This window comes from Bufo bufo, chromosome 3 (genome assembly GCF_905171765.1).
Source record: "Bufo bufo chromosome 3, aBufBuf1.1, whole genome shotgun sequence".
NCBI lineage: Eukaryota > Metazoa > Chordata > Amphibia > Anura > Bufonidae > Bufo > Bufo bufo.
Genome location: NC_053391.1, coordinates 440,469,755 through 440,495,427, shown reverse-complemented (window position 1 = coordinate 440,495,427; position 25,673 = coordinate 440,469,755). Strand labels below are relative to the sequence as shown.

At 41.7% G+C, this 25,673-nt stretch overlaps 1 protein-coding gene across 9 annotated transcripts in view; it reads left to right on the top strand.

Annotated features, from left to right (window-relative positions):
* The window catches only part of NPAS2 (neuronal PAS domain protein 2), a 168,102-nt gene that overhangs the window by 91,491 nt on the left and 50,938 nt on the right, over positions 1–25,673 (top strand). For 8 of the 9 annotated variants that reach the window (XM_040425042.1, XM_040425043.1, XM_040425041.1 and 5 more), the window contains 4 exons: positions 3,072–3,163; positions 12,190–12,279; positions 17,663–17,783; positions 22,310–22,423. In XM_040425042.1, the coding sequence (XP_040280976.1) occupies positions 3,072–3,163; positions 12,190–12,279; positions 17,663–17,783; positions 22,310–22,423 (417 nt within the window). The remainder of the gene's footprint in view (positions 1–3,071; positions 3,164–12,189; positions 12,280–17,662; positions 17,784–22,309; positions 22,424–25,673) is intronic. The other variant, XM_040425044.1, reaches the window with a different exon arrangement.

Genomic DNA, 25,673 nt, shown 5'->3' with positions numbered 1-25,673 from the left:
TGTGGCTGTCTACTACGTTCTTGCAAATTCCTAATCTGTTTAGTGACTATTTGGATATACGATTCCACAATATGATTATTAGCTGGGGGCATGAAGTTGCTCTTGTTACTTAGCTCAAATTTGGCCAAGGACAATTCAGCAACTTCATTATTGGGAGTACCCCTGATATTGACATTGTTATCAAAAAATGCTTTTAATCTAAGCCGCCTAAAAAAACGTTGTAAATCAAGTTCCATCTCGAAACCAATCAGTGTCCGCCATAAGATCTGGTCACCATCCAATTCAATAGATGATATGTTGACCACCAAATTATTTATTTCTTGTGCATCCGTCTCGTCACTCTCTCTCGTATTCCCTGATTGTATCCCGGATAAATAGGTGGAGGCTGATCTTTTCTGGACTCTGTGGTGTTTTCTGCCGCCACGTCGGAGTTTCCTCCCCCTGCGTGCATTGCTCTTCCTAAAAAAGCAGACTTGGTGGACTCATCTGTTGACTCAGATTCACCTGTTGTAAAGCCAAAACGTTGTATCCTTTTGTGTGTGCACTCTTGGTTCCCAATAAACAGTCACACCGGACATGCTGCTGTGAACCTTTTTACTTTCTACCATTGCTTATGGGACTGCTGTGGATCAGTGGTCCTATCACGGCTGGTGCATTCCGGATTGGTCGTGAGGTCCATGTGTGCTGCTCTGCAACTTTCTTCTATCGCTCATTCTCACATCAGTGTTCGGTCAGTGATTTCCATCAGTGCTTTTGAGCCAAAACCAGGTGTGGCTCTAAACACAGAATAGGTGCAGATCTTTCCCTTATACCTTATGTCTGTGGAGCCTACACTCCTGGTTTTGGCTCACAATCATTGATAGAAATCACTGACCAAACACTGACGTGTGAATGAGGCTTTATTCAATAAAATGTATCTGTACAGCGCCACCTGCTGTTTTTTTTTTCCTCTTTGTCCGGCTCACTGAGATGGCCACACATGCTCAGTTTTATCCTTCAACTGCCTTCTGAGCTGTGATAGGCAGAGAACTGCAGCAGAATGGACAAACCCCCTTGGTTGCAGCAGAAAAGTCACTTCCGTTGAGCTGCCAGCATGATATAAATCTAGCAGAGCAATGGATGAAGAGATCTGTGAATCCATGTGAGATACAGGGCTGGTTCTAACTTTGTTAGAAAGAGATTGTCATGTACTATATAACGTCAGATTTTTTATTTTTTTACATGAATCATGGTATAACCCCCATTTTCTTTTTTCTTGGGGTGAAATTTTTGGAATTTGCAACCGATTACTAGTTTTCCAAACGTTATGGACTCAAGTTACAATGGTTTCAACATAGAATGGTCGTCCCATAACCACTTAATATTGTAACTTGAGGGACCATCACTTTATTAAATGCCTTGTATTAGCTTTGTCTACATGATAAGTGCCATTTGCTTAAGTGACACAACCCCTTTAATGACTACATGGAGCAGTGAACAGTGAATAAACAATTGGGTTCTAATGAGTTAACAGAACACCAATGCTTTAGTTGCACTGGAGCTGCATCTCAGTTATGTCACAGCCACAGTGTTGCCATATTCTCGGAGTAGTGTTGCAAATTGCATAGAAACAAAAGCCATTGAAAAGCAATTGCTTAAAGGGAACCTGTCACCGGGATTTTGTGTATAGAGCTGAGGACATGGGTTGCTAGATGGCCACTAGCACATCCGCAATATCCAGTCCCCATAGCTCTGTGTGCTTTTATTGTGTCAAAAAATCGGTTTTTTGACACAATAAAAGCACACAGAGCTATGGGGACTGGGTATTGCGGAAGTGCTAGCGGTCATCTAGCAACCCATGTCCTCAGCTCTATACACAAAATCCCGGTGACAGGTTCCCTTTAACACATTTAGTTGCATTTAGTTTAGATAACATGTCTCATAAAGCATGTGTGTGTTAACCCTGCTACATCCGTATATTTACAGTATTTGCACTCACCTAAAGAATTATTAGGAACACCTGTTCTATTTCTCATTAATGCAATTATCTAGTCAACCAATCACATGGCAGTTGCTTCAATGCATTTAGGGGTGTGGTCCTGGTCAAGACAATCTCCTGAACTCCAAACTGAATGTCAGAATGGGAAAGAAAGGTGATTTAAGCAATTTTGAGCGTGGCATGGTTGTTAGTGCCAGACAGGCCGGTCTGAGTATTTCACAATCTGCTCAGTTACTGGGATTTTCACGCACAACCATTTCTAGGGTTTACAAAGAATGGTGTGAAAAGGGAAAAACATCCAGTATGCGGCAGTCCTGTGGGCAAAAATGCCTTGTGGATGCTAGAGGTCAGAGGAGAATGGGCCGACTGATTCAAGCTGATAGAAAAGCAACGTTGACTGAAATAACCACTCGTTACAACCGAGGTATGCAGCAAAGCATTTGTGAAGCCACAACACGCACAACCCTGAGGCGGATGGGCTACAACAGCAGAAGACCCCACCGGGTACCACTCATCTCCACTACAAATAGGAAAAAGAGGCTACAATTTGCACGAGCTCACCAAAATTGGACTGTTGAAGACTGGAAAAATGTTGCCTGGTCTGATGAGTCTCGATTTCTGTTGAGACATTTAAATGGTAGAGTCTGAATTTGGCGTAAACAGAATGAGAACATGTATCCATCCTCCGATGGCTACTTCCAGCAGGATAATGCACCATGTCACAAAGCTCGAATCATTTCAAATTGGTTTCTTGAACATGACAATGAGTTCACTGTACTAAAATGGCCCCCACAGTCACCAGATCTCAACCCAATAGAGCATCTTTGGGATGTGGTGGAACGGGAGCTTCGTGCCCTGGATGTGCATCCCTCAAATCTCCATCAACTGCAAGATGCTATCATATCAATATGGGCCAACATTTCTAAAGAATGCTATCAGCACCTTGTTGAATCAATGCCACGTAAAATTAAGGCAGTTCTGAAGGCAAAAGGGGGTCCAACACCGTATTAGTATGGTGTTCCTAATAATTCTTTAGGTGAGTGTATATGTAAGTGCATAGTCTAGCAAGTTTTGACATTTTTTGTTGTTGCAGAATTTACAGCTGAGACAGAGGGCAGTGATAATCATCCAGACTGGAAGCCATCATTTCTTACTAATGAAGAATTTACCCAGTTGATGCTGGAGGTAAGAAGCCTGAATTTTCACAGTATTAAGCCTCATTCATGCGTCAGTGTTTCACGGACATGTGCTGTACGTGTTATCCACAAACAGCACACGTCCCCATTCACTTTAATGTGTGTGTTTGTCACGAACCAGCGGGTGTGAACCCACTGTGTCACGTGTCCTACCTCCTCTAAGGGTGTTGTCTAAGTGAACCCCTGTATCTTCACAGTACCCCTGATGGTGGGGATAGACTTTCCCGAGGCTACCTCTTAAAGAGGATAGGCACACAAGGCAGCTGGTCCAGGCGGACCAGGAGGTACCTGAGAAAGGTCCCAGAGATGCAGGACCGAAGGATGAGCAGAAGCATAGTCAGACAGGTACAGGTCAGGCAATCCGGGTCGGCAACAGGAGAGTCAAGGCAAGCAGATAGGGATCTAACAGGTAGCAGAGTCCAGGAATACAGATACAAGTCAGGAACACAGGAACACTAGCGGAAACCAGGAACCTTAGCAGGACACAAGGGCCTTGACACTGAGGCATCTGGAAAGGGGGCTGAGCCACTTATATATGGCAGGAGGGCTAGGATAGGTCAGCGAGGTCACATGACCCAACCCATAAAGCCCAGGAAGTGACGCGTGCCGGCCCTTAAACCCTTAAGGACCCATGACATACATGTACGTCATATCTGGCCATTACTTAAAGACCAGTGAAGTACATACTTCATGGTGATCGGGCGGTAGCAGGAGCTGCGCACACCCGATCAGCCGCAGGGGTCTGGCAGTCACTGATAGATGGACCCCTGCTGTATGTGCCAGCATCAGTGAAAACACCGATGTCGGCGCATTAACCCTCGCACTGCGGGATTGTGGCGGTGCAGGGTAGCCATCGGGTCCCCGCGCTGCTGTGACGGGGACCCGATGTCAGGGAAGGCTGGCTGAAGTGTATTACAGTGTGTAGCCATTGCACCACAATACAGAAGTATTGTGATGAATTGTAAAGGGGATCAGGCCCCCAAAAGTTGAAGTCCCAGAGTGGGACAAAAAATTAAGTAAATTATATATTTTTTTTTAAGTTTCAAGTAAAAAAAAAAAAAAAGCGTCCTTTTCCCAAAATAAAGCAAATAAAATTGTAAAAAATAGGCAAAAACAGAAAAGTAGACATATTAGGTCCGTATCAACCGGTTCTATAAAAATATCACATCACCTAACCCCTTAGATGAACACCGTAAAAAAAAAAAAAAATGTGCTAAAAAAAAACATTTTTTTGTCACCTTGCATCACTAAAAGTGCAAAAAGGTATATGCCCCCCAAAATAGTATCAATCTAACTGTCACCTAATCCCGCAAAAAAAAAAAATCTATGGCTCTCAGACTATGGAGACACTAAAATATGTTTTTTTTTGTTTCAAAAATGCTTTTATTGTGTTAAATGTAAAAAAATAATAAAAAGTAGACATATTAGGTATTCCCGTGTCCATAACAACCTGCTCTATCAAAATACGACAAGACTTATCCTCTCAGGTGAACATCGTAAAACAGATCAAATAAAAACGGTGTAAAAAAAGCCATTTTTTGTCACCTTACATCACAAAAAGTGTAATAGTAAGCGATCAAAAAGTCATATGCACCCCAAAATAGTGCCAATCAAACCGTCATCTCGTCCCGCAAAAATGATACCCTATCTAAGACAATCGCCCAAAAAAAAAAAAATATGGCTCTCAGACTATGGAGACACTAAAACATGATTTTTTTTGTTTCAAAAATGAAATCATTGTGTAAAACTTACACCTGCTCTATAAAAAATTTCACAGAACCTAACCCATCAGGTGAACGCGGTAAAACAAATAAAATAAAAACGGTATAAAAAAAAGCCATTTTTTGTCACCTTACATCACAAAAAGTGTAATACCAAGTGATCAAAAAGTCATACGCACTCCAAAATCATACCAATCAAACCATCATCTCTTACCGCAAAAAATAAGACCCTACCTAGGACAATCGCTCAAAATATAAAAAAACTATGGCTCTCAGAATATGGAGACACTAAAACATGATACGACGACATATGTCGTTCCTTTCCTGCCGTGTGCCCACATATGGGGTGTTTCTGTAAACTACAGAATCAGGGCAATAAATATTGAGTTTTGTTTGGCTGATAACCCTTGCTTTGTTACTGGAATTTTTTTTTAATTAAAACGGAAAATCTGACAAGTAGACATATGGGAAAATGTAAAGTAATAACTATTTTAGGAGGTATCACTCACTATCTGTTTTGAAAGCAGGAAAATTGCGAAATTTTCAAACTTTTTGGTAAATTTGGTATTTTTTTATAAATAAAAATGAAATATTTTGACTCAAATTTACCACTGTCATGAAGTACAATATGTGATGAGAAAACAATCTCAGAATGGCTTGGATAAGTAAAAGTTTTTTAAAGTTATTACCACAAAAAGTGACATATGAGATTTGCTAAAAAATTGTCTGGTCCTTAAGGTGAAACATAGCAGGGTCCTTAAGGGGTTAAAGAATTGCTGCAGGAAACAAGCAGTAAGCATGCTGTGGTCAGTGCTGAGAGCAAACTGTGGAGCGGATCCCAGAACAACAGCACCCACAAAGATAGAGCCCAGGACTGCATCGGTGAATGGGAAGCCCCGGCCGCAGATCACCGCTGAACACCGCGCCCGGGACCGCGGTGGCAAGCAGGGGAACAACGGCGCACAGCAGCCGCTATTACAGTATTGAGACATCAGTGTTTTACCACGGTCCGTAGGTCAGTGTTTTTAGCACGGATGCATGCTCTATTTTGTCCGTGTTCATGGATCCATCACATCCATTATAGTCTATGGGTCCGTGAAAGCCACGGATGCCATCCTGTGTTGCATCCGAGTTTCACGGATCATTAGGAAGAGATTCTTTGAAAATTATTTTTCAGCTGTTCAGTGTCAGTGAAACATGGATGCAACACGGACAGCAAAAAACGGACACACGGACCCAACATGGATTCTTCACGGACAGCTTCACGGATGCATCACTGTCCACCTGCTCATGGACTTGAGCACGTACACAGACTTGTGAATGAGGCTTTACAAAGGACAAATTCAGATTATTGAAAATGCACTAGTATACCTTTACAGTTCTTTGATACATTATGGTTGGACAACTGTTGTGTTCTTATATACTGATACCGTTAAACTGTTGAGGAAAAATGTAACTGGCATATGATTGTCAACCCATGTATTGGAAATTGGACACATACAGCAGATGCAACAACCTGACAATAGTTACACAGATGTTTTAGTAAATGTATGTTTTGGTGGCAACCTACTAGTCTTTCTCATAAAAAAAAGAAAAGTTAACTTTCACTGTACAGTGGTGTTTGAGCATTGTGAATCATGTTCACAGAAAAAATGAGAAAAGTGGTCCTAAATAAAAGGACAATTACTACAGGGCAGATTTAATAATACTGTCTAAAAATATAGAAAGTGTGACTGTAAGGGGTGATGTACAGTATCAAATGTGCTGTGCCAGAAAAGTGGAGTGATGTTGCCTATTTTGTGACTGGATTAGGCAATTGCGACAAATTTTTATATATTTGCGTGATGGGTGGTTTGCGCCATGCCTAAGGCCTCTTTCACACGGGCGAGATTTCCGCGGGGGTGCAATGCGTGAGGTGAACGCATTGCACCTGCACTGAATACAGACCCATTCATTTCTATGGGGCTGTGCACATGAGCGGTGATTTTCACGCATCACTTGTGCGTTGCGTGAAAATCGCAGCATGCTCTACTTTGTGGGTTTTTCACGCAACGCAGGCCCCATAGAAGTGAATGGGGCTGCGTGAAAATCGCAAGCATCCGCAAGCAAGTGCGGATGCGGATTTTCACGTTGCTAGGAGACGATCGGGATGGGGACCTGATCATTATTATTTTCCCTTATAACATGGTTATAAAGGAAAATAATAGCATTCTTAATACAGAATGCTTAGTAAAATAGGGCTGGAGGGGTTAAAAAAATATAAAAAACAATTTAACTCACCTTAATCTACTGTCTTCATCTTTGCTGTGCAGTAGGAAAAGGACCAGTGGTAACGTCACTGCGCTCATCACATGGTCTGTCACATGATTCATCACCATGATGATGGATCATGTGATGAGCGCAGTGATATTATCAAAGGTCCTTTACTCAGGTCCTGAAGAAAGAAGAAAGAAGAGAAGTCGGGCTGCGCGAACAAGTGGATTAAAGTGAGTTAAATTATTATTTTTATTTTTTTTAACCCCTCCAGCCCTATTGTACTAAGCATTCTGTATGAAGAATGCTATTATTTTCCCTTATAACCATGTTATAAGTGAAAATAATACAATCTACACAACACCTAGGTTTGGGTACTAAACATGCCAATTTTTCTCACGTGCGTGCAAAACGCATTAAATTGTTTTGTACTCGCACTGAAAAATCGTGCATTTTCCCGCGACGCACCCGCATCTTATCCGACTCAAAACCATGACCCCCGTGTGAAAGAGGCCTAACAGTTTGCATTTAATAAGAGGCAGACCGTTGGCAGAATGTTTTTAGCCAGATTTATTAGTGAGACTTCTTTCCAAAAAGTGTACTCCAATTCCCTGGTGGTGTGCAAACTGACAGAACCTTTGTAATACATATAATTAGACTGCAAAATCCATAGGTATTTCATGTCACAAATTTGACAAATGGTGTGCACCATTATGTAAATTTCTCACCAAAAAATGGCATCAAGACAAGCAGACACTGGCAAAAAAAGCAAAAAAGACACATATTGACACATTTTTATTGTTTCATGATTTCGCACAAACTCTGCCCGCCCTGATCTCGGCCTGTTATTGACTACAAGTTTACCTGCTCCCTCGTTGGCATGCATTGGTGTCTCTGATCTCCGTCAGTTAGCAACCAACCAAACCTGGACTATTCCAGGAGGTAGTGGCCTGGTGGCTCCTCAGTGAAGGCCAGATCCATTTATAAGGTTTAAAGGGTAAAAACCAGGGGACTGCCAGGATAATGTCCTGAGGACTAGCCCAAAGGCAAACCGGTTGGTTGGCACAGTGGATGCACATTCACTGTTCGTAGCAACATATTTATGAAGCAAGAAAGCCAAAAACAACAATCCATTGTGCCTCCCCTGCCAACATCTCAACACAGAGGAGAGAAAGCTGTTTCTTGTGTGACTTTTAACTCATTCTAGGAGAGAATGGAGAGCATATCAAACCTTTTTTAACCTTTTAAAATGGTGTGCCCTTCACTATGCATAATAAATAATGTGTTACCTTTAGTTTCAGAGTCAGTACAATTATGGCGTTACCAAATTTATGCAGTTTTATGTTTTATTATTTTTGCACAATAAATGAATTTGAAAAAAATCATCTGTTATACTTTTTGATCACTTTTTATTCTTTTTTTGGGTCAATGTACAACACAAATTCTGGCATTTTTTTATGTTGTTCACCATGAGGGTTAAATAACCCATACATTTTATAGAATAGGTCATTATGGATGCAGTGATACCAAATTTCCCATAAGTTTATGCAGTTTTTTTTTTATACCCACAATAAAGCATATTTTATGGTGAAAATTGCAATTTTTCTCACGTAAAGGGGTTTTCCCATGAAAATGACTCTACCTTTTTGACCAGCACTTGGAATATAAATACTTTTGTAATTGTGCTGTAATGTGCTGTGGTTCTAAGTTTAAATCCAATAAGGACAACATTTCCATGAAGGTTGTATGTTGTAGCGTGTGATGATAATGTCTGTAAAGCACTGTGGAATATGTCTGTGCTATGTCAGCAAAATTAGTAAGCCACTGAGTTATTCAATAAAATGCATCTTTATGTTGGCACAAGCTGTTTGTTTTCCTGATTTCTCTGTCCTTCTTGCTGAGGTGGACGCACTTGCTCAGTTGCATCCTTCAGCTGGCACCAGCTGTGTCTACTGTTAAGAAGCTGTGACAGTTACAGGGATAGCGCTGTAGCAAACAGGACACACTCCCTGAGAAAAGACACTCCCCCTGAACTGCCAGCTTAAAGGATAACTGTCGTATTTATTTATTTATTTATTTATTTATTTTTTGGAGTATTGGATTGTGGTGATTAATATCACCTTGGTGGCCCTATTTCAACTTTTCACTGTGTATTCAATTACCCCTAAATTCCACATTTTTGTTCCCTGTACTGCCTACTTTTACCTGTGCTTAAAATAAGGTTGCTAGGCCTGGTCCGTCTATCTGTTGAAGGACGGAACACGCAGCCTGCAAGGTCACATTACTGACTGCCAGGGACTGTAAGTAAATGATTAAAGCCAGGTCCTCCCCAGCAGCTGATAACAGTGCCTGGGCTGTGTGCACTTCTCCCTGTCCCTGCGCTTGGCAGACGCTCCCTCACTCAGAAGAGCTGGAGAATGCAGAGTGGAAGCAGCGCAGACCAGGGAAGGGAGATCTGCCATCTGCTCAGTGTAGAAATATGAAAGCAACATGTGGTAAGAGGACCCCTTTGTGCTGCAGGAGATTAACCCTTTAGGGGGAGGGCTCTGGTTACTGACACTTTTGGGGGGCTATTGTTACTGCCTGGTGAGGGCAGGTGGGATTAGCCTCAGGGTGAGGGCAGTGGCGGCCATCTTAACTGAATAGTGAAATTGCAGTTTTAGGCTAGGTCTACACGACGACATTTGTCGCGCGACATTTTGTTGCACCAATGTCGCGCGACAATTTTTATAATGGCAGTCTATGGTGTCGCACTGCAACATGCAACATGCTGCGACTGCGACGCAACAGTCGCAGAAAATCCATCGAGATGGATTTTTCTGCGACTGTTGCGTCGCAGTCGCAGCATGTCGCTTGTTGCAGTGCGACACCATAGACTGCCATTATAAAAATTGTCGCGCGACATTGGTGCAACAAAATGTCGCGCGACAAATGTCGTCGTGTAGACCTAGCCTAAAACTGCAATTTCACTATTCAGTTAAGATGGCCGCCACTGCCCTCACCCTGAGGCTAATCCCACCTGCCCTCACCAGGCAGTAACAATAGCCCCCCAAAAGTGTCAGTAACCAGAGCCCTCCCCCTAAAGGGTTAATCTCCTGCAGCACAAAGGGGTCCTCTTACCACATGTTGCTTTCATATTTCTACACTGAGCAGATGGCAGATCTCCCTTCCCTGGTCTGCGCTGCTTCCACTCTGCATTCTCCAGCTCTTCTGAGTGAGGGAGCGTCTGCCAAGCGCAGGGACAGGGAGAAGTGCACACAGCCCAGGCACAATGTTGCACCCTATTTGTCGCGCGACTTATTGTCGCGCGACAAATGTCGTCGTGTAGACCTAGCCTTATGCCGACTGGTTGCTAAGGGCTGAATCTTATTAAATATGGGGTAAGTCAGTCTAATAGTAACTGATTCTGGAATATCATGTTATTAGTAACTACATATATGAAAATTTAAATTAAGGTCTAAATGTGACAGTTATCCTTTAAAGTAAATCTAGCAGAGCAATTAATGGGGAGATCTTTGGATCCACGTGAGGTACATGGCTAGTTCTAGCATTTGTGAAAAGAGATTCTCATGTACTATATGTTGTCGTATTTTCATTTTTCTTATGAATCATGGGGTGTTCCCATTTACATTTTTTTACACTTTGCACTTTTTTTTTTACAATACTTATTAGTACTTAGAGGGGTATTCCGGTTGGTACACATTATCCCCTATCCATACGATAGTTGATAACTTTAAGATCAGTGAGGGTTCTACCAGGACCCCAACCGATCATGAGAACGGGAGCCCTGTACCCCCTGCAGGGCCCTTGCAGGTACCCTAAAATGACTGCTCCATTCATTTCTATGGTAGTTCCGGAGATAGCCGAGCACCATACTCGGCGGTACAGCGGTAGGACCCCCACCAATCTTAAAATGATCCCCTAAGTACTAGTGCAGTGTATTATAGTCTGTCTTTTAGTGTTCTACTGAAAGGCAGCTTATTAAAGGGTTTCTATCACTTCGTTTCACCTATTTAGCTTTCAGACACTAGCGATCCGCTAGTGTCTGCTCTAACAAACCATCCTAATATAAGAGCTTATTGTCCTGCCGTTTAGCTAAAAAAATAACTTATATAGATATGCAAATGAGCCTCTAGGTGCTATGGGGGCGTGATTAGCACCTAGAGGCTCGGTCTACCTTAACAAACTGCCGCCGCCCAGCACGTCCCTCCAGCCCGCCCATCTCCTCCGGAATGCGATGCTCCTTGTGCGCGTCTGTATTCGGCGCATGCGCAGTGAATGTCTGACCGCTTCCCTGCTCAGACATCTCCACTGCGCCTGTTCCTCGGAGCACTATGACGTCATCGGCGCAGGCGCAGTGGAGATGTCTGAGCAGGGAAGCGATCAGACATTCACTGCGCATGCGCCGAATACGAGGAGCATCGCATTCCGGAGGAGATGGGCGGGCTGGAGGGACGCGCTGGGCGGCGGCAGTTTGTTAAGGTAGACCGAGTCTCTAGGTGCTAATCACGCCCCCATAGCACCTAGAGGCTCATTTGCATATCTATATAAGTTATTTTTTTAGCTAAACGGCAGGACAATAAGCTCTTATATTAGGATGGTTAGATAAAGCAGACACTAGCGGATCGCTAGTGTCTGAAAGCTAAATAGGTGAAACGAAGTGATAGAAACCCTTTAAGCCCTTCCACTGATCCTAAAAATGAAGGATCTGAAGGATCTGCAGCACTTCAGTGCTGTGTCCTCTCCACAGTTTTTACCTAGACATTGGTGTCAAGTCCACCTGCTGTGCAAATAACTGCAGCACAGCCCCATTTAATTGAATAGCGCTTGCTGCACTTCCCAGCAAAGCAGTGCTGCCAAAACCAATATTACAGGCCCTTCATTCTCAGCATTGGTTGGGGATCCAGTGATATGCCATCACTTTATTACCATATTTAGTGAATGCACTTGTTATTGTCAAAAACGGTTCTCCTTTAAACAGCTATTATATGAGATTTTTGCTCCTAAATGCTAACAAGCTGTTGCTTACTTGTTTCTGTAGGCACTTGATGGCTTTATTATAGTGGTTACAACAGATGGGAGTATAATCTATGTCTCTGATAGTGTCACACCATTACTTGGGCATTTACCAGTAAGTGCTTTTTCTTTGTATGACCGACAATAGTATAATTCCTCCTCAATGTACACTTTAATACAGTTTAATACTTGAATTATGCATCGTTTAAATGTCATATGTGTTAAAGAGAACCTGTCACCAAAGCATGCAATGCAATCCGAAAGCACAATGCTATAGAGCAGAATAAGGGTGGGTTCACATCTGCGTTCTAGATTCCGTTATGGCTTTCCGTTATAAAATGGTTATAACGGAAAATAACGGAATCAATAAGACGGAAGGACGGATCCGTTATGCTTCCCCATAGACTTGTATTATGACGGAATGCAAAATGGAAGCCTTTAAAAGGCATTCCGCTTTGCTTTCCGTCTTAATAGAAGTCTATGGGGAAGCATAACGGATCCGTCTGGTTTCCGTTATGCAGATCGGAGAAATAATTCCTGTCGACAGGACTTTGTTTTCTGTCTTGCATAATGGGACCCAGACGGATCCGTTATGCTTCCCCATAGACTTCTATTGTGTATTAGGCCTCCTGCACACGGCCGTTTTTTTTTTCCCGTTTACTTTACGTTTCTCATTTTTGCGTTCCGTATACGGTCCGTATACGGAACCATTCATTTCAATGGTTCCGCAAAAAAAACAGAATGTACTCCGTATGCATTCCGTTTCCGTATTTTAGTTTTTCCGTTCCGTTCTAACATAGAACATGTCCTATTATTGCCCGCAAATCACGTTCCGTGGCTCCATTCAAGTCAATGGGTCCGCAAAAAAAACGGAACACATACGGAAATGCATCCGTATGTCTTCCGTTTCCGTTCCGTTTTTTGCTGAACCATCTATTGAAAATGTTATGCCCAGCCCAATTTTATCTATGTAATTACTGTATACTGTATATGCCATACGGAAAAACGGAACGTAAAAACGGAACAGAAACGGAAACACAACGGAAACAAAAAACGGGAAAAAAGGATCCGTGAAAAACGGACCGCAAAACACTGATAAAGCCATACGGTCGTGTGCAATAGGCCTTAAACTGTATTAAAGTGTATTAAGACGGATCAAAACGTCTTAAGGCTTCCGTTTTGACTTCCGTCTTATGGATTCCGTTTTCTTCCATTATAACCATGTTATACCATAACGGAATCCAGAATGCAGATGTGAACCCACCCTAAGCTGAGCAAGATTGATATATATTTTTGTGGGAAAAGATTCAGTAAAACTTGTAATTTTTACATTTATATCTCTGCATTTTTCTACCTTCTGTGAGTAGCATCGGTACAGGGAGGAGGTGTTATCAGTGACTGACAGCTATCTCTCTATGTACACTTATGCACACAGTGCTATCAATCACTGATAACCAGTGATGGCCAGTTCGCAGTGTTCGCCGACGTGGTAACATAACCCATAACGCAATTCAGTAAATGCCACAACACAAACCCGCACACGAACTTCAAAATATGAAATTCGTTCATCCCTAAACACCTATGTTCTGTACTGATTCTACTCACACAAGGTAGAAAAATGCAGAGGTACAGTATAAATGTAAAAATTACAGGTTTTACTGAATCCTTTCCCACAAAATTATACATCAATCTGCTTGGCTTCTTCTGCTCCACAACAAAGTGCTGTCAGAATGCATTGTATTTTTTGGTGACAGGTCCTCCTTAAAGGGGTTTTTACAGGATTCTTATATTATCCTCAGGATAGGCATTTAATATCTGATAGGTGGAGGAGCAACACCCCACGTGATCAGCTGTTACCGAGTAAGGGTCCATTCACACATCCGTGTGTGTTTTGCGGATCCGTGGATCCGCAAAACACCAACACCGGCCATGTGCGTTTCACATTTTGTAGACCGCACATTGCTGGCCCTTTATAGAAAATGCCTAATCTTGTCCGCAATTGCGGACAAGAATAGGACATGTTCTATTTTTTTCGGGAACGGAATTGCGGACCCGGAAGTGCGGGTCCGCATTTCCGGATCCGGGAAGCACATCGTGCAGCCCCATAGAAATAAATGGATCCGCAATTCCGTTCTGCAAAATGCGGAACAGAATTGCGGACGTGTGAATGGATCCTAACTCCAGTGCCAGAAGCAGACGCTGGAACTACACAGCTCTAGCTCTAACTGCAAAGCTCAGATTGACGTTCACCAACTTCATCCACTACAAATTGGACAGAACTGTGTAGTTCGGGTAGCAAAGGAACAACTAAACAATCTGATATGGATGGCCTATCTTGACTATAGGCCATCAATATAAAAATCTGGGAAAACCCTTTTCATTACCTATGATTCTCAATAGGAAATGCAGGTGCAACCAGCAGCCCAGTTTCATTTAATTGATTTTGAAAATGAACAGTTCTAAAAAAATGTATTATGTTCTACAATAATAAGAGAGATTTATCAAAACTGGTGTAAAGTAGAATTGGCTTAGTTGCCCATTGCAACCAATCAGATTCCACCGTTCATTTTTCAGAGCTCGTTTGGAAAATGAAAGGAGGAATCTGATAGGCTGCTATGGGCAACTAAGCAGTTCTACTTTACACAAGTTTGATAAATTTCCCCTAGTCCTTTTTACCATCACATTGCAACATCTGGCTGCCAGGGTAGTTTACGACAGAAGTGACAGAAATCTGCAGTTGCTGCCATGTGTGCATGTATTATCAGTCTGCTTTAATGTGCATGTTTTAATGACATTCAGGCAATGTAACAGCCTGAAGTGTTATAGAATAAACAAAAAGCGATATAAAAGCAGTGTATAGCAGCTAGCCTACTTGTTAACAGTTAATCATTATTATATGGCATATAGTTCCATGAATTTGGCAAATAAAAGAGTCATCCATTTGCCAAATGCATAAAAAGACAGGAAGCAAAACTTTCCTACCTTAGTGATCAACCAGGGCAGATTGGAAACTTAAAATGGCTTTGGGAAAAAAACTAAAAGTGACCCAATGTTGTAGAAGTCAGAAGTGGGTGGCGCCAAGACTAGTAGGCAGGTTCAGCAATACCATAGTGCAGCACCACCCCAGCAGAACCAAATAGCATGAAATACCTCTCCAAATGCTACCTCTCTGTGGCGGCCAGTGCCAGCAGCCACATTCTGGAGGAGGGGACTGGGGAGGTGAAATGTGGGCTACAACACCAAGCCAGCTCTACCAACAGCATGCTGCCTGATATTTCAGTACATATGGGACATACCCATTACATCCAGTGATGTCTCCACTGATTGTACAGGGTGGGCCATTTATATGGATACACCTTAATAAAATGGGAATGGTTGGTGATATTAACTTCCTGTTTGTGGCACATTAGTATATGTGAGGGGGGAAACTTTTCAAGATGGGTGGTGACCATGGCGGCCATTTTAAAGTTGGCCATTTTGAATCCAACTTTTTTTTTTCAGTAGGAAGAGGGTCATGTGAAACATCAAACTTATTGGGAGTTTCACAAGAAAAACAATGGTGTGCTTGCTCAGTTTGTAGTTGGGTGGGATTCTGGTTGGGATTGCATGAGCGAGCGCGCATAGCCGTTCATGCGCAGTAGCTCCCTCCCATCCAGGCCACCTCATACACTGCAAGCTTCTCCCGGCAATGTCAGTAATGGCAGGGCCCCCCCCCCCCCCCAAGAGAGACAATAGTCCAGGACTCAGGGGGCAGAAATGATGAGGTGAGACAACCTCTTTAAACTAGTGATATAATAATATGATATAATATGTACTAGTTTAGACCCCCTAACATACACTGCCTGTCCCAAAAAAAAAGTCGCCACCTGGATTTTACTAAGCAAATAGTTATGAGCCACCTATTGGATAATTACTGCATGGGCGATTATCTTTCAGCTGGCAACAAGTTATTTAACCCCAACTGGTGCAATGAGTTGCTTCTCATTTCTTAAACAACCATGTCGAAAGACACATCTCGTGGTCGTGGAAAAGATGTTAGTCTGTTTGAGAAGGGTCAAATCATTGGTATGCATCAAGCAGAGAAAACATCTAAGGAGATTGCAGAAACTACTAAAATTGGGTTAAGAACGTCCAACGCATTATTAAAAAGTGGAAGGATAGTGGGGACCCATCGTATTTGAGGAAGAAATGTGGCGGGGAAAAAATCCTGAATGTTCGTGATCGGCGATCACTTAAATGTTTGGTGAAATCAAATCGAAGAAAAACAACAGTAGAACTCAGAGCTATGTTTAATAGTGAAAGTAAGAGCATTTCCACACGCACAATGCAAAGGGAACTCAAGGGATTGGGACTGAACAGCTGTGTAGCCGTAAGAAAACCCCTAATCAGTGAGGCAAACCAGAAAAAGAGGCTTCAATTTGCTAGGGAGCATAAAGATTGGACTCTGGAGCAATGGAAGAAGGTCATGTGTTCTGATGAGTCCAGATTTACCCTGTTCCAGAGTGATGGGCACGTCAGGGTAAGAAGAGAGGCAGATGAAGTGATGCACCCATCATGCCTAGTGCCTACTGTACAAGCCTGTGGGGGCAGTGCTATGATCTGGGGTTGCTGATGTTGGTCAGGTCTAGGTTCAGCAACAGTTTGTGCTCCAAGAATGAGGTCAGCTGACTACCTGAACATACAGAATGACCAGGTTATTCCATCAATTGATTTTTTCCTTCCCTGATGGCACAGGTATATTCCAAGATGACAATGCCAGGATTCATCTGGCTCAACTTGTGAAAGAGTGGTTCAGGAAGCATGAGACATCATTGTCACACATGGATTGGCCACCACAGAGTCCAGACCTTAACCCCATTGAGAATCTTTGGGATGTGCTGGAGAAGTCTTTGCGCAGCAGTCAGACTCTACCATCATCAATGCAAGATCTTGGTGAAGAATTAATGCAACACTGGATGGAAATAAATCTTGTGACATTGCAGAAGCTTATCGAAACAATGCCACAGCGAATGTGTGCCATAATCAAAGCTAAAGGTGGTCCAACGAAATATTAGAGTGTGTGACCTTTTTTTTTTGGTGGCGACTTTTTTTTTGAACAGGCAGTGTATATCCGGCTCAGTTCCTCTCTGGCATGACGCAGAAAACGCTGGAGGGGAAATGAGCCAGAACTGATCCCAGTTGTGATGCCAGATGCCAAATAGCACCCACGGAAAAACGCTACATGAGCTATCTGAATGGCACCATCAATGTACAGTCGCTGGATCTGTGCATTGAAGTACTGTGCACATATATCAGCTGTGTCCGGCTCCCATCCTAAAGCTCCTGGCCGGACACAACTGATGTATGTGATGCTGGCCTTAGTCTGTAGTAAACTAATGATTAATGCGAATTTCTTAATGTACATAAAGGTGGGTTTCTTTGTAATCTTAAATCCTCAATTCTCTTTGGTTATCATATGCATTAAATTATGTGCGTAACCATTCCTTTTCATTCAACAGTCAGACATCTTGGATCAAAATCTGTTGAATTTTTTACCAGAACAAGAACATTCTGACATCTATAAAATTCTGTCTTCACCCATGTTTGTAACAGACTCTACAGCAATCAGTTTTTTGAATGGTGAGTTTAATTTACTTCCTACAGATGCTTTCTATTCCAGGTAAGTCACACATTGTACATATTGTATGTGCAGACATCCTTGTAGGCTGGATTTCTTGTGACTGCCGTGGCGACCCTATTCATTTCTATGGGATCACCGCTACTCTGCAATCCTGGTTGCGACATCTGTCAAATGGCCAGTGCATGTAACCCTAGCCTAATAATGAAAAAGCACAAACTACAGTTATAAGAATAGATGCTGCAGAATTGTTATTTCAAGGGGAATGCAGATATATACAGTACATTCGGAAAGTCTTCAGACCCTTTCACAGTTTTCATTTTAATTCTGTAAAAACAGAATGTTAGCAATTTGTGCAAATTAAAAAGAATAAACAAACATTTTGCATTGATATACGTAAGTATTCTAACCCTTTGCAATGACACTTAAAATTTTGCTCTGGGGGCCACCCATTCCTCTTGATCATCTTTGAGATGTTTCTTCACCTTGATCGGAGTCCACATGTGGTAAATTCAGTTGATTGGACATGATTTGGTAGGACAGAACCCCTGTAGTTCTCATAGATGACAATGCATATCAGAGCAAAAGCCAATCCATTAGGACGAATGAACTACCTGAAGAGCTCAGAGACAGGATTGTGTGGAGACCCAGATCTTGAGAAGGGCCCAAAAATTTCTGCTGCACTGAAAGTTCTCAAGAGCACAGTGACAGCCATAATTCTTAAAAGGAAGAAGTTTGGAACAATCAGGGATCTTCCTAGAACTGGCAGCCTAAGCAAACTAAGTAATCAGGGGAGAAGGGGCTTGATAATAGAGGTGACCAAACCCAGTGGTCACTGTGTCTGAGCTCCAAAGGTCATATGTCCAGATGGGAGAAATGTCCAGAAGGTCAACCATCACTTCAACACTCCACCAATTTTGACTTTATTGCATAGTGGCCAGAAAGATGTTTCTCTTCAGTAAAAAAAAACACATGAAATCCCAACTGGAGTTGGCATAAAAAGCACCCAAAGGTCTCTCAGACTGTGAGAAAGAAGATGCTCTGGTCTGATAAAACCAAGATTGAACTTTTTGGCCTCAATTTTAAAGGTAGTGTCTGGAGCAAACAAGGCACTGTTCATCACCTACTCAATAACATCCCTAGAAAAGCATGGTGGTGGCAGCATCATACTGTGGGGGTTTTTCTCAGCAGTTGGACAGGAAGACCAGTCAGAGTTGAAGGATAGCTGAATGGAGCAAAGTACATAGATATTCTTAATTTAGACCTGATTTAAAGTGCTCTGGAACTCAGACTGGGCTGAATATTCACCTTCCAACAATGATCCTAAGCACACAGCCACGACAACACAGGAGTGGCTTAGGTACAACTCTGGGAATGTCCTTGAATGACCCATCCAAAACCCTGACTTGAACCCAATTGAACATTTCTTGAGAGACCTGAAAATGGCTGTTGTGACGGTCTGAATATGAGTTACCGTCTGTCATTCCCCTATTCCCATGAAATAATATCGCCAAGAATCCACAGAGTAAAATATCGCTGGTGTCGTATAATAATCCACACAGGAGCAAAAGCTTCATGCTGAAACAAGACACATTTAATGAAAAACAAAGGCACTCAATTTAAACAGCATCAAACTCCTCCTCTGAGCCAGCGAGACAATGGAGTCCTGGAAACTCAATCCACAAAACAGGGGCTTGGTCACATGGCTTACAAGCAATCACTGTGTCTTTTCCAAGACAATGGCCAAAGTGTTATCTCGTGTATTTTCACTAAGTAGATCAGTCTTGTGGCCAGAAGCAGACGGAGTGTCTGGAAGTGTGTGTACACATGTCCTTGATACACAAAGATGTCTACGTCCATTGTTAGGAGTAGGTATCCATGGGGATTAAATAGCAGGGAGGTAAAATAACTGAACGGATACTGGGGAGTTCTTCACAGCTGTCTATCAACGTTTCACATTTAACTTGACAGAGCTTGAGAAGATCTCCAGAGAGGAATGGCATAAAATCCCCAAATCCGTGTGCAAAGCTCATGGCATGATATCCAAGAAGGCTGGAGACGGTAATTGCTTCCAAAGGTGTTTCAACTAATTAATGAGTAAAGGTTCTGAAATCTTATGTCAATGCAAGATTTTAGTTTTACCTTTTTAATAAATTTGCATATTCAAATCGAATAATCTGTTTTCAGTTTCTCATTATTAATTTAGTACTAAGGGCAGAATGATGGTGAAAAACTTGAATTATTTTTTATTTTAGCATAAGGCCTCAATGTAATAAAATGTAAAAAAGAAAGTGAAAGGGTCTGAAGACTTTCCAAATGCACTCTACTAAAAAAGGTATATTACAGTAAATCAGGAGTAGTGATGTCTTCTTTAACTGACCGTAGTGCTGCTTTACGTTACAGCCATGCTTCCCCTAGTGATCACACATTGGTAGTGGCCATGTAAATATCTTAATGTAATGGCACATAAAGGTGTCTTTACTAGCTCAGACTCACAATGTACCATTATGGAACTATGTGGCATCATTAAAGTTAATGTGTAGGGATCAAAGCCATTCTGACATATCTTTTTAGTCATACTTGATACTTTAATAATTCCCCATAAAAATGTGACAACTGGGTATTACTGGGTGCAGACAGTTATGGTGACACCAAGTTATTTAGTCATTCATATTGAGGAGGAATAACAGAGAAAAGGCACAGTGGAGAGTTGTAAGAAAAAGGCTCCAACATGTTTTTTTTTATGGGCAATAAAACAGACAAGAGACCTGACAGAAGCTCTTTAAAAGTCTGTTAAGGGTACTTTCACACTTGCGTTTGTCTTTTCCGGTATTGAGTTCCGTCCTAAGGACTCAATACTAGAAAAAAACTGATACATTTTATCCTAATGCATTCTGAATGGAGAGCAATCCGTTCAGTATGCATCAGGATGCCTTCAGTTCAGTCACGGTACGGTTTTTGGATGGAGAAAATACCGCAGCATGCTGCGGTATTTTCTCTGTCCAGAATTCCGGAACACTTGCCGGAATTCCGGATCCGGCATTATTTTCCATTGAAATGCATTAATGTAGGATTCGGCCCCAAGTGTTCCGGAAAAACGGATCCAGTTTTGCAGTCTGCGCATGTGCAGACCTTTAAAAATGTGAAAAAGATAAATACCGGATCCGTTTTTCCGGATGACAACCGAAGAGACGGATCCAGTATTGCAATGCATTTGTGAGACGGATCCGCATCCAGATCCATCTACAAATGGTATCTGTTTGCATACAGATTGCCGGATCCGGCAGGCAGTTCCGGCAACGGAACTGCCTGCCGGAATCCAACAATGCAAGTGTGAAAGTACCCTAAAAACTGACAAATAGTGTTTGTTGTGTGGGCTTTATGTCATATTCTTGTAGAATATCCAACAGAACATAAGCTGAAAATTTCTGTGTGTTTTTGAATTATTACAATTTTATTATAATCTAGCCAAGCTGTATTAACAGTGTGAGCTAGAATTGCCTAACGTGTATTTTCAAGCAATAAAATACTGTCATACAGTACCTTTTCGAAAGACCTCCCACCACCCCTTGGGCCAGTACTTAGTCCCATCTTACCATGGAAATGGAAAGATAGGACAATGCCTATAAGTCTTTTTTACGTTTTTTTTACTTGTCTGATACACACAAACAAAAACAATTAATTATTTTTTTTTGTGTATGTTGTCAAGTCTATCCGAAATGTCACTTATTTTTCTGTGTAACAGTATTTTAAGCACTACGTTGACAACCACTGCATTTTGATTTCAACATTTATTCAGTATGCTCTTTAGTGACTTAAACCTTCTCCTGAATCTTATTATGGAAATATGGGACCTTAGTACTCTGCATGGGGACAAATGGTAACCACTAGTGATGATCAAAATTCATGTTTTTAAGTTCGAGTTCGGCGTTCAGGGTTCGGTTTTTCTGGCAATTCCGCTATGGATTCCGTTACCACAGGCCATAAAGGAATTCTATGATGGAATGCATAACGGAATGCCTTTAAGAGGATTTCTGCATAACGGAAACCAGATGGATCCGTTATGCAGCCCATAGACTTCTATTATGACCGATTGCAAAACGGAATGCCTCTTAAAGGCATTCCATTATTCATTTCGTCATAGAATTCCGTAATGGAATCCATAACGAAATTGCCAGAAAACCCGAACGCCGAAATTAAACTTCAAAACATGAATTCCACTCATCACTAGTAACCACTCATTGATGGGTGTTATCAAGTTCATTGCATAGTACTGAAACTGGAGTGTTTATGTAGTAAATGTATTTTATATGATGACCTCAGCTGACAGAAGAATACATTTTTAATCTCCACCTGCTGTCATTTATAATTAAAGAATGAATGTCAATTTTCAAATTATATAATGAAGAAATGTTCAGGCTGTTGTAACAAATTATCACCTGGGGTGATATTTCTGCTTTATATTTTTTATGTACTTTTGATGCCATGTTTTTTTATTTCTTCTTTTTTATTGTTCTTTTTTTCCAAGCTGAGAATGATTTGGAATTTTGCTGTCATCTTTTGAGAGGAACTCTAAATCACAAAGAAATTCCAACATATGAATATATAAAGTTTATAGGAAACTTTTGTTCCTGTACTAACAGTAAGTACTACATCTTTTCAGACAGTTTCTTTCCATGTTTCTACATGCTTATGTACATTAAATGGGTTGGCCAGTTTCTGGTTATTATTGACCAATGTGTATATAAGATAATTATATAAAAAATGGCACATTCAGCCCCTAAATTAAAAAGACACCAGACCCTGATAAACTTACTGCTCCCAGTCCCTTTTGCCTCTTTAACTTTCAGGCACTACCTTACACAAGCTCCTGAGCATCTGGACCCTGTATGTTCTGGACTCTGTACAGAACTTCCTGATGCTGTCAACATTAGGACCTTGTGCAGTATGTGTCAGTTTACGCACTGTCCCAACTCTGGCTTGCATCAGAACCTTTTGTGTTGGACCAGACTTTCTTGAGACCATTGGTTCTCGGCTTGTAGTCCAAGAAACCAGCTAAGCATTCAAAATGAATGATACGTCATGTTAGATGTGAAATGTGTTACATACAGTACAGACCAAAAGTTTGGACACACCTTCTCATTCAAAGAGTTTTCTTTATTTTCATGACTATGAAAATTGTAGATTCACACTGAAGGCATCAAAACTATGAATTAACACATGTGGAATTATATACATAACAAACAAGTGTGAAACAACTGAAAATATGTCATATTCTAGGTTCTTCAAAGTAGCCACCTTTTGCTTTGATTACTGCTTTGCACACTCTTGGCATTCTCTTGATGAGCTTCAAGAGGTAGTCCCCTGAAATGGTTTTCACTTCACAGGTGTGCCCTGTCAGGTTTAATAAGTGGGATTTCTTGCCTTATAAATGGGGTTGGGACCATCAGTGGCGTTGAGGAGAAGTCAGGTGGATACACAGCTGATAGTCCTACTGAATAGACTGTTAGAATTTGTATTATGGCAAGAAAAAAGCAGCTAAGTAAAGAAAAACGAGTGGCCATCATTACTTTAAGAAATGAAGGTCAGTCAGTCAGCCGAAAAATTGGGAAAACTTTGAAAGTAAGGGCTATTTGACCATGAAGGAGAGTGATGGGGTGCTGCGCCAGATGACCTGGCCTCCACAGTCACCGGACCTGAACCCAATCGAGATGGTTTGGGGTGAGCTGGACGGCAGAGTGAAGGCAAAAGGGCCAACATGTGCTAAGCATCTCTGGGAACTCCTTCAAGACTGTTGGAAGACCATTTCAGGGGACTACCTCTTGAAGCTCATCAAGAGAATGCCAAGAGTGTGCAAAGCAGTAATCAAAGCAATAGGTGGCTACTTTGAAGAACCTAGAAAATGACATATTTTCAGTTGTTTCACACTTGTTTGTTATGTATATAATTCAACATGTGTTAATTCATAGTTTTGATGCCTTCATAGTCATGAAAATAAAGAAAACTCTTTAAATGAGAAGGTGTGTCCAAACTTTTGGTCTGTACTGTATGTGCTGTGCATGAGCCTTATACTATTGGGAAATGTCAGCTGGGGTACCACAAAAATGGTACACCACTAGAAAGGTAAATCAGCTTGTGTGTGCAGGCCATTGACATACTGTAGCTAACTATTTGTGAGAAATTGCGCAGGTAGCCTGCTTCAATATATCGTACCCTGGGAGTAATATGCCTTGGGCAGACTGCAATGAATATCGCATGTGAGAGGCACTGGGAAAACAGTGGGAAATGCACTGTGGATATACTGCACTGTGATGTAAGTGTATTGTGCTGTAAATGTGTATGTTATAAACAGTACTTAGGATATGCTACCACCTACTGCCCAATTATATTAATGCTGTTGGCTAAAACTTATTGATGCACAAAGACCTTTTAGTCATGTGACTTAATTATTTTTATATTGCTGGCAGATTGATTGAGTGTCAGATCAGAGAGAATGTTATAATGTAGCTTTTATTTGTTTCTATTAAGGGTCAACATGTGTGAACATCAAAACAAACAAGCAGACATAAAGGTTTCATAAAGTGGGTTAGGTCTATTGAACACTCTTGCTGAGGTCAGCTTTATGTTCCCTAGTGTCCTGATGAACAGGTCCTCTGTATAAGTTTGCCCTAGCACTGGCCCAGAGGAGCACTCGCTGTTACAGCAGCAACCCCAGCCAGTCCTTGAACCTAAACCATAGCCTGTCTGCATCCTAATCCTAGTTGTAGACTATATTGTGCACCTCCTCTGGCATGTTTCACCTGGATCGGCTTGTCAGAGAGTACATGGAGCTATTTCTGTGCAAGATGGCTGTTCAGAGAGGCAGTGGCAAGTTGCCCTGGTTTTGTTCTCTCTGTAAAAGGCCAAGCCCCACCTCCCACAACATCCCATCCCCTAGTGAACCACTCATGGGAAGATGGGCTGATCGGAAGCTTCCTTGTAACTCCTCCAGGTCAATGGCAGACCATTCGTGAGGAAGTGGGTATATCCACCCTTCTTAATTCCTTTCTTATATTTAAATTACACATAGGGGCATTTTGGAGCTGTGTTATTGTCACTACCACTTAAAGAAGTGACAGCATGCTAAGCCATTGAGGCAGGACCACTGGGAGGAGAATCCTCTGGCAGCTTAGGCACGCCCCGCATGTCTCACGTTTCAGGACATCGTAATGTCACCAGGGAGACCTAATAAGTGCGTCTCCTGGCCAAGTCGGCTGATGGGAATTGCCTAAATCAGAAAGTCATGTTGTGAATGTTCCAAACCAAGGTGTTATTTCTGGAAGTATACAGTATTTGACAAAGGTTTTCACACCAAGCTGTTGATTACTGAAAGATATATATAAAAAAGACATGCATCTCCTCAATGTAAAACGGTATTAGATGAAGTATTTGAGTAAATTGAGTGCTCATTAAGGCCCTGTGTTGAAACCGATTTTAGTATATGAATGCATGTACATTCTGTTTGTAAGTCCCAGTGACCTCCCCTAGGATTGGAGGGGACCAGGGTTATGCCGACAAAGGGTATGGATTTGATGTTCCCGCATGTTTTTGTTTAACATGGGAGGAGACCAGGGTGTCTCTTTTCTTGAGTATGTCTTTTGTTATGTCACCAAATGTTCACATAATCTTGCATTAACATTTAAGGAGATACTGTGGATCTGTAGTTAATAATGACATACATGGTAACCAACTTCCCATTCATGTGAATGTGAGAAGCACTGCAGGTATGACCTCTGTCCACTTAATAATGGACAGCTACTGCAGAACAGCTGATCTGCAGGAGTGCGGGGTGTTGGACCAATGCAAATTAGATATTAGTGTCCTATTCTGAGGATAAACCATCAGTATTAAAA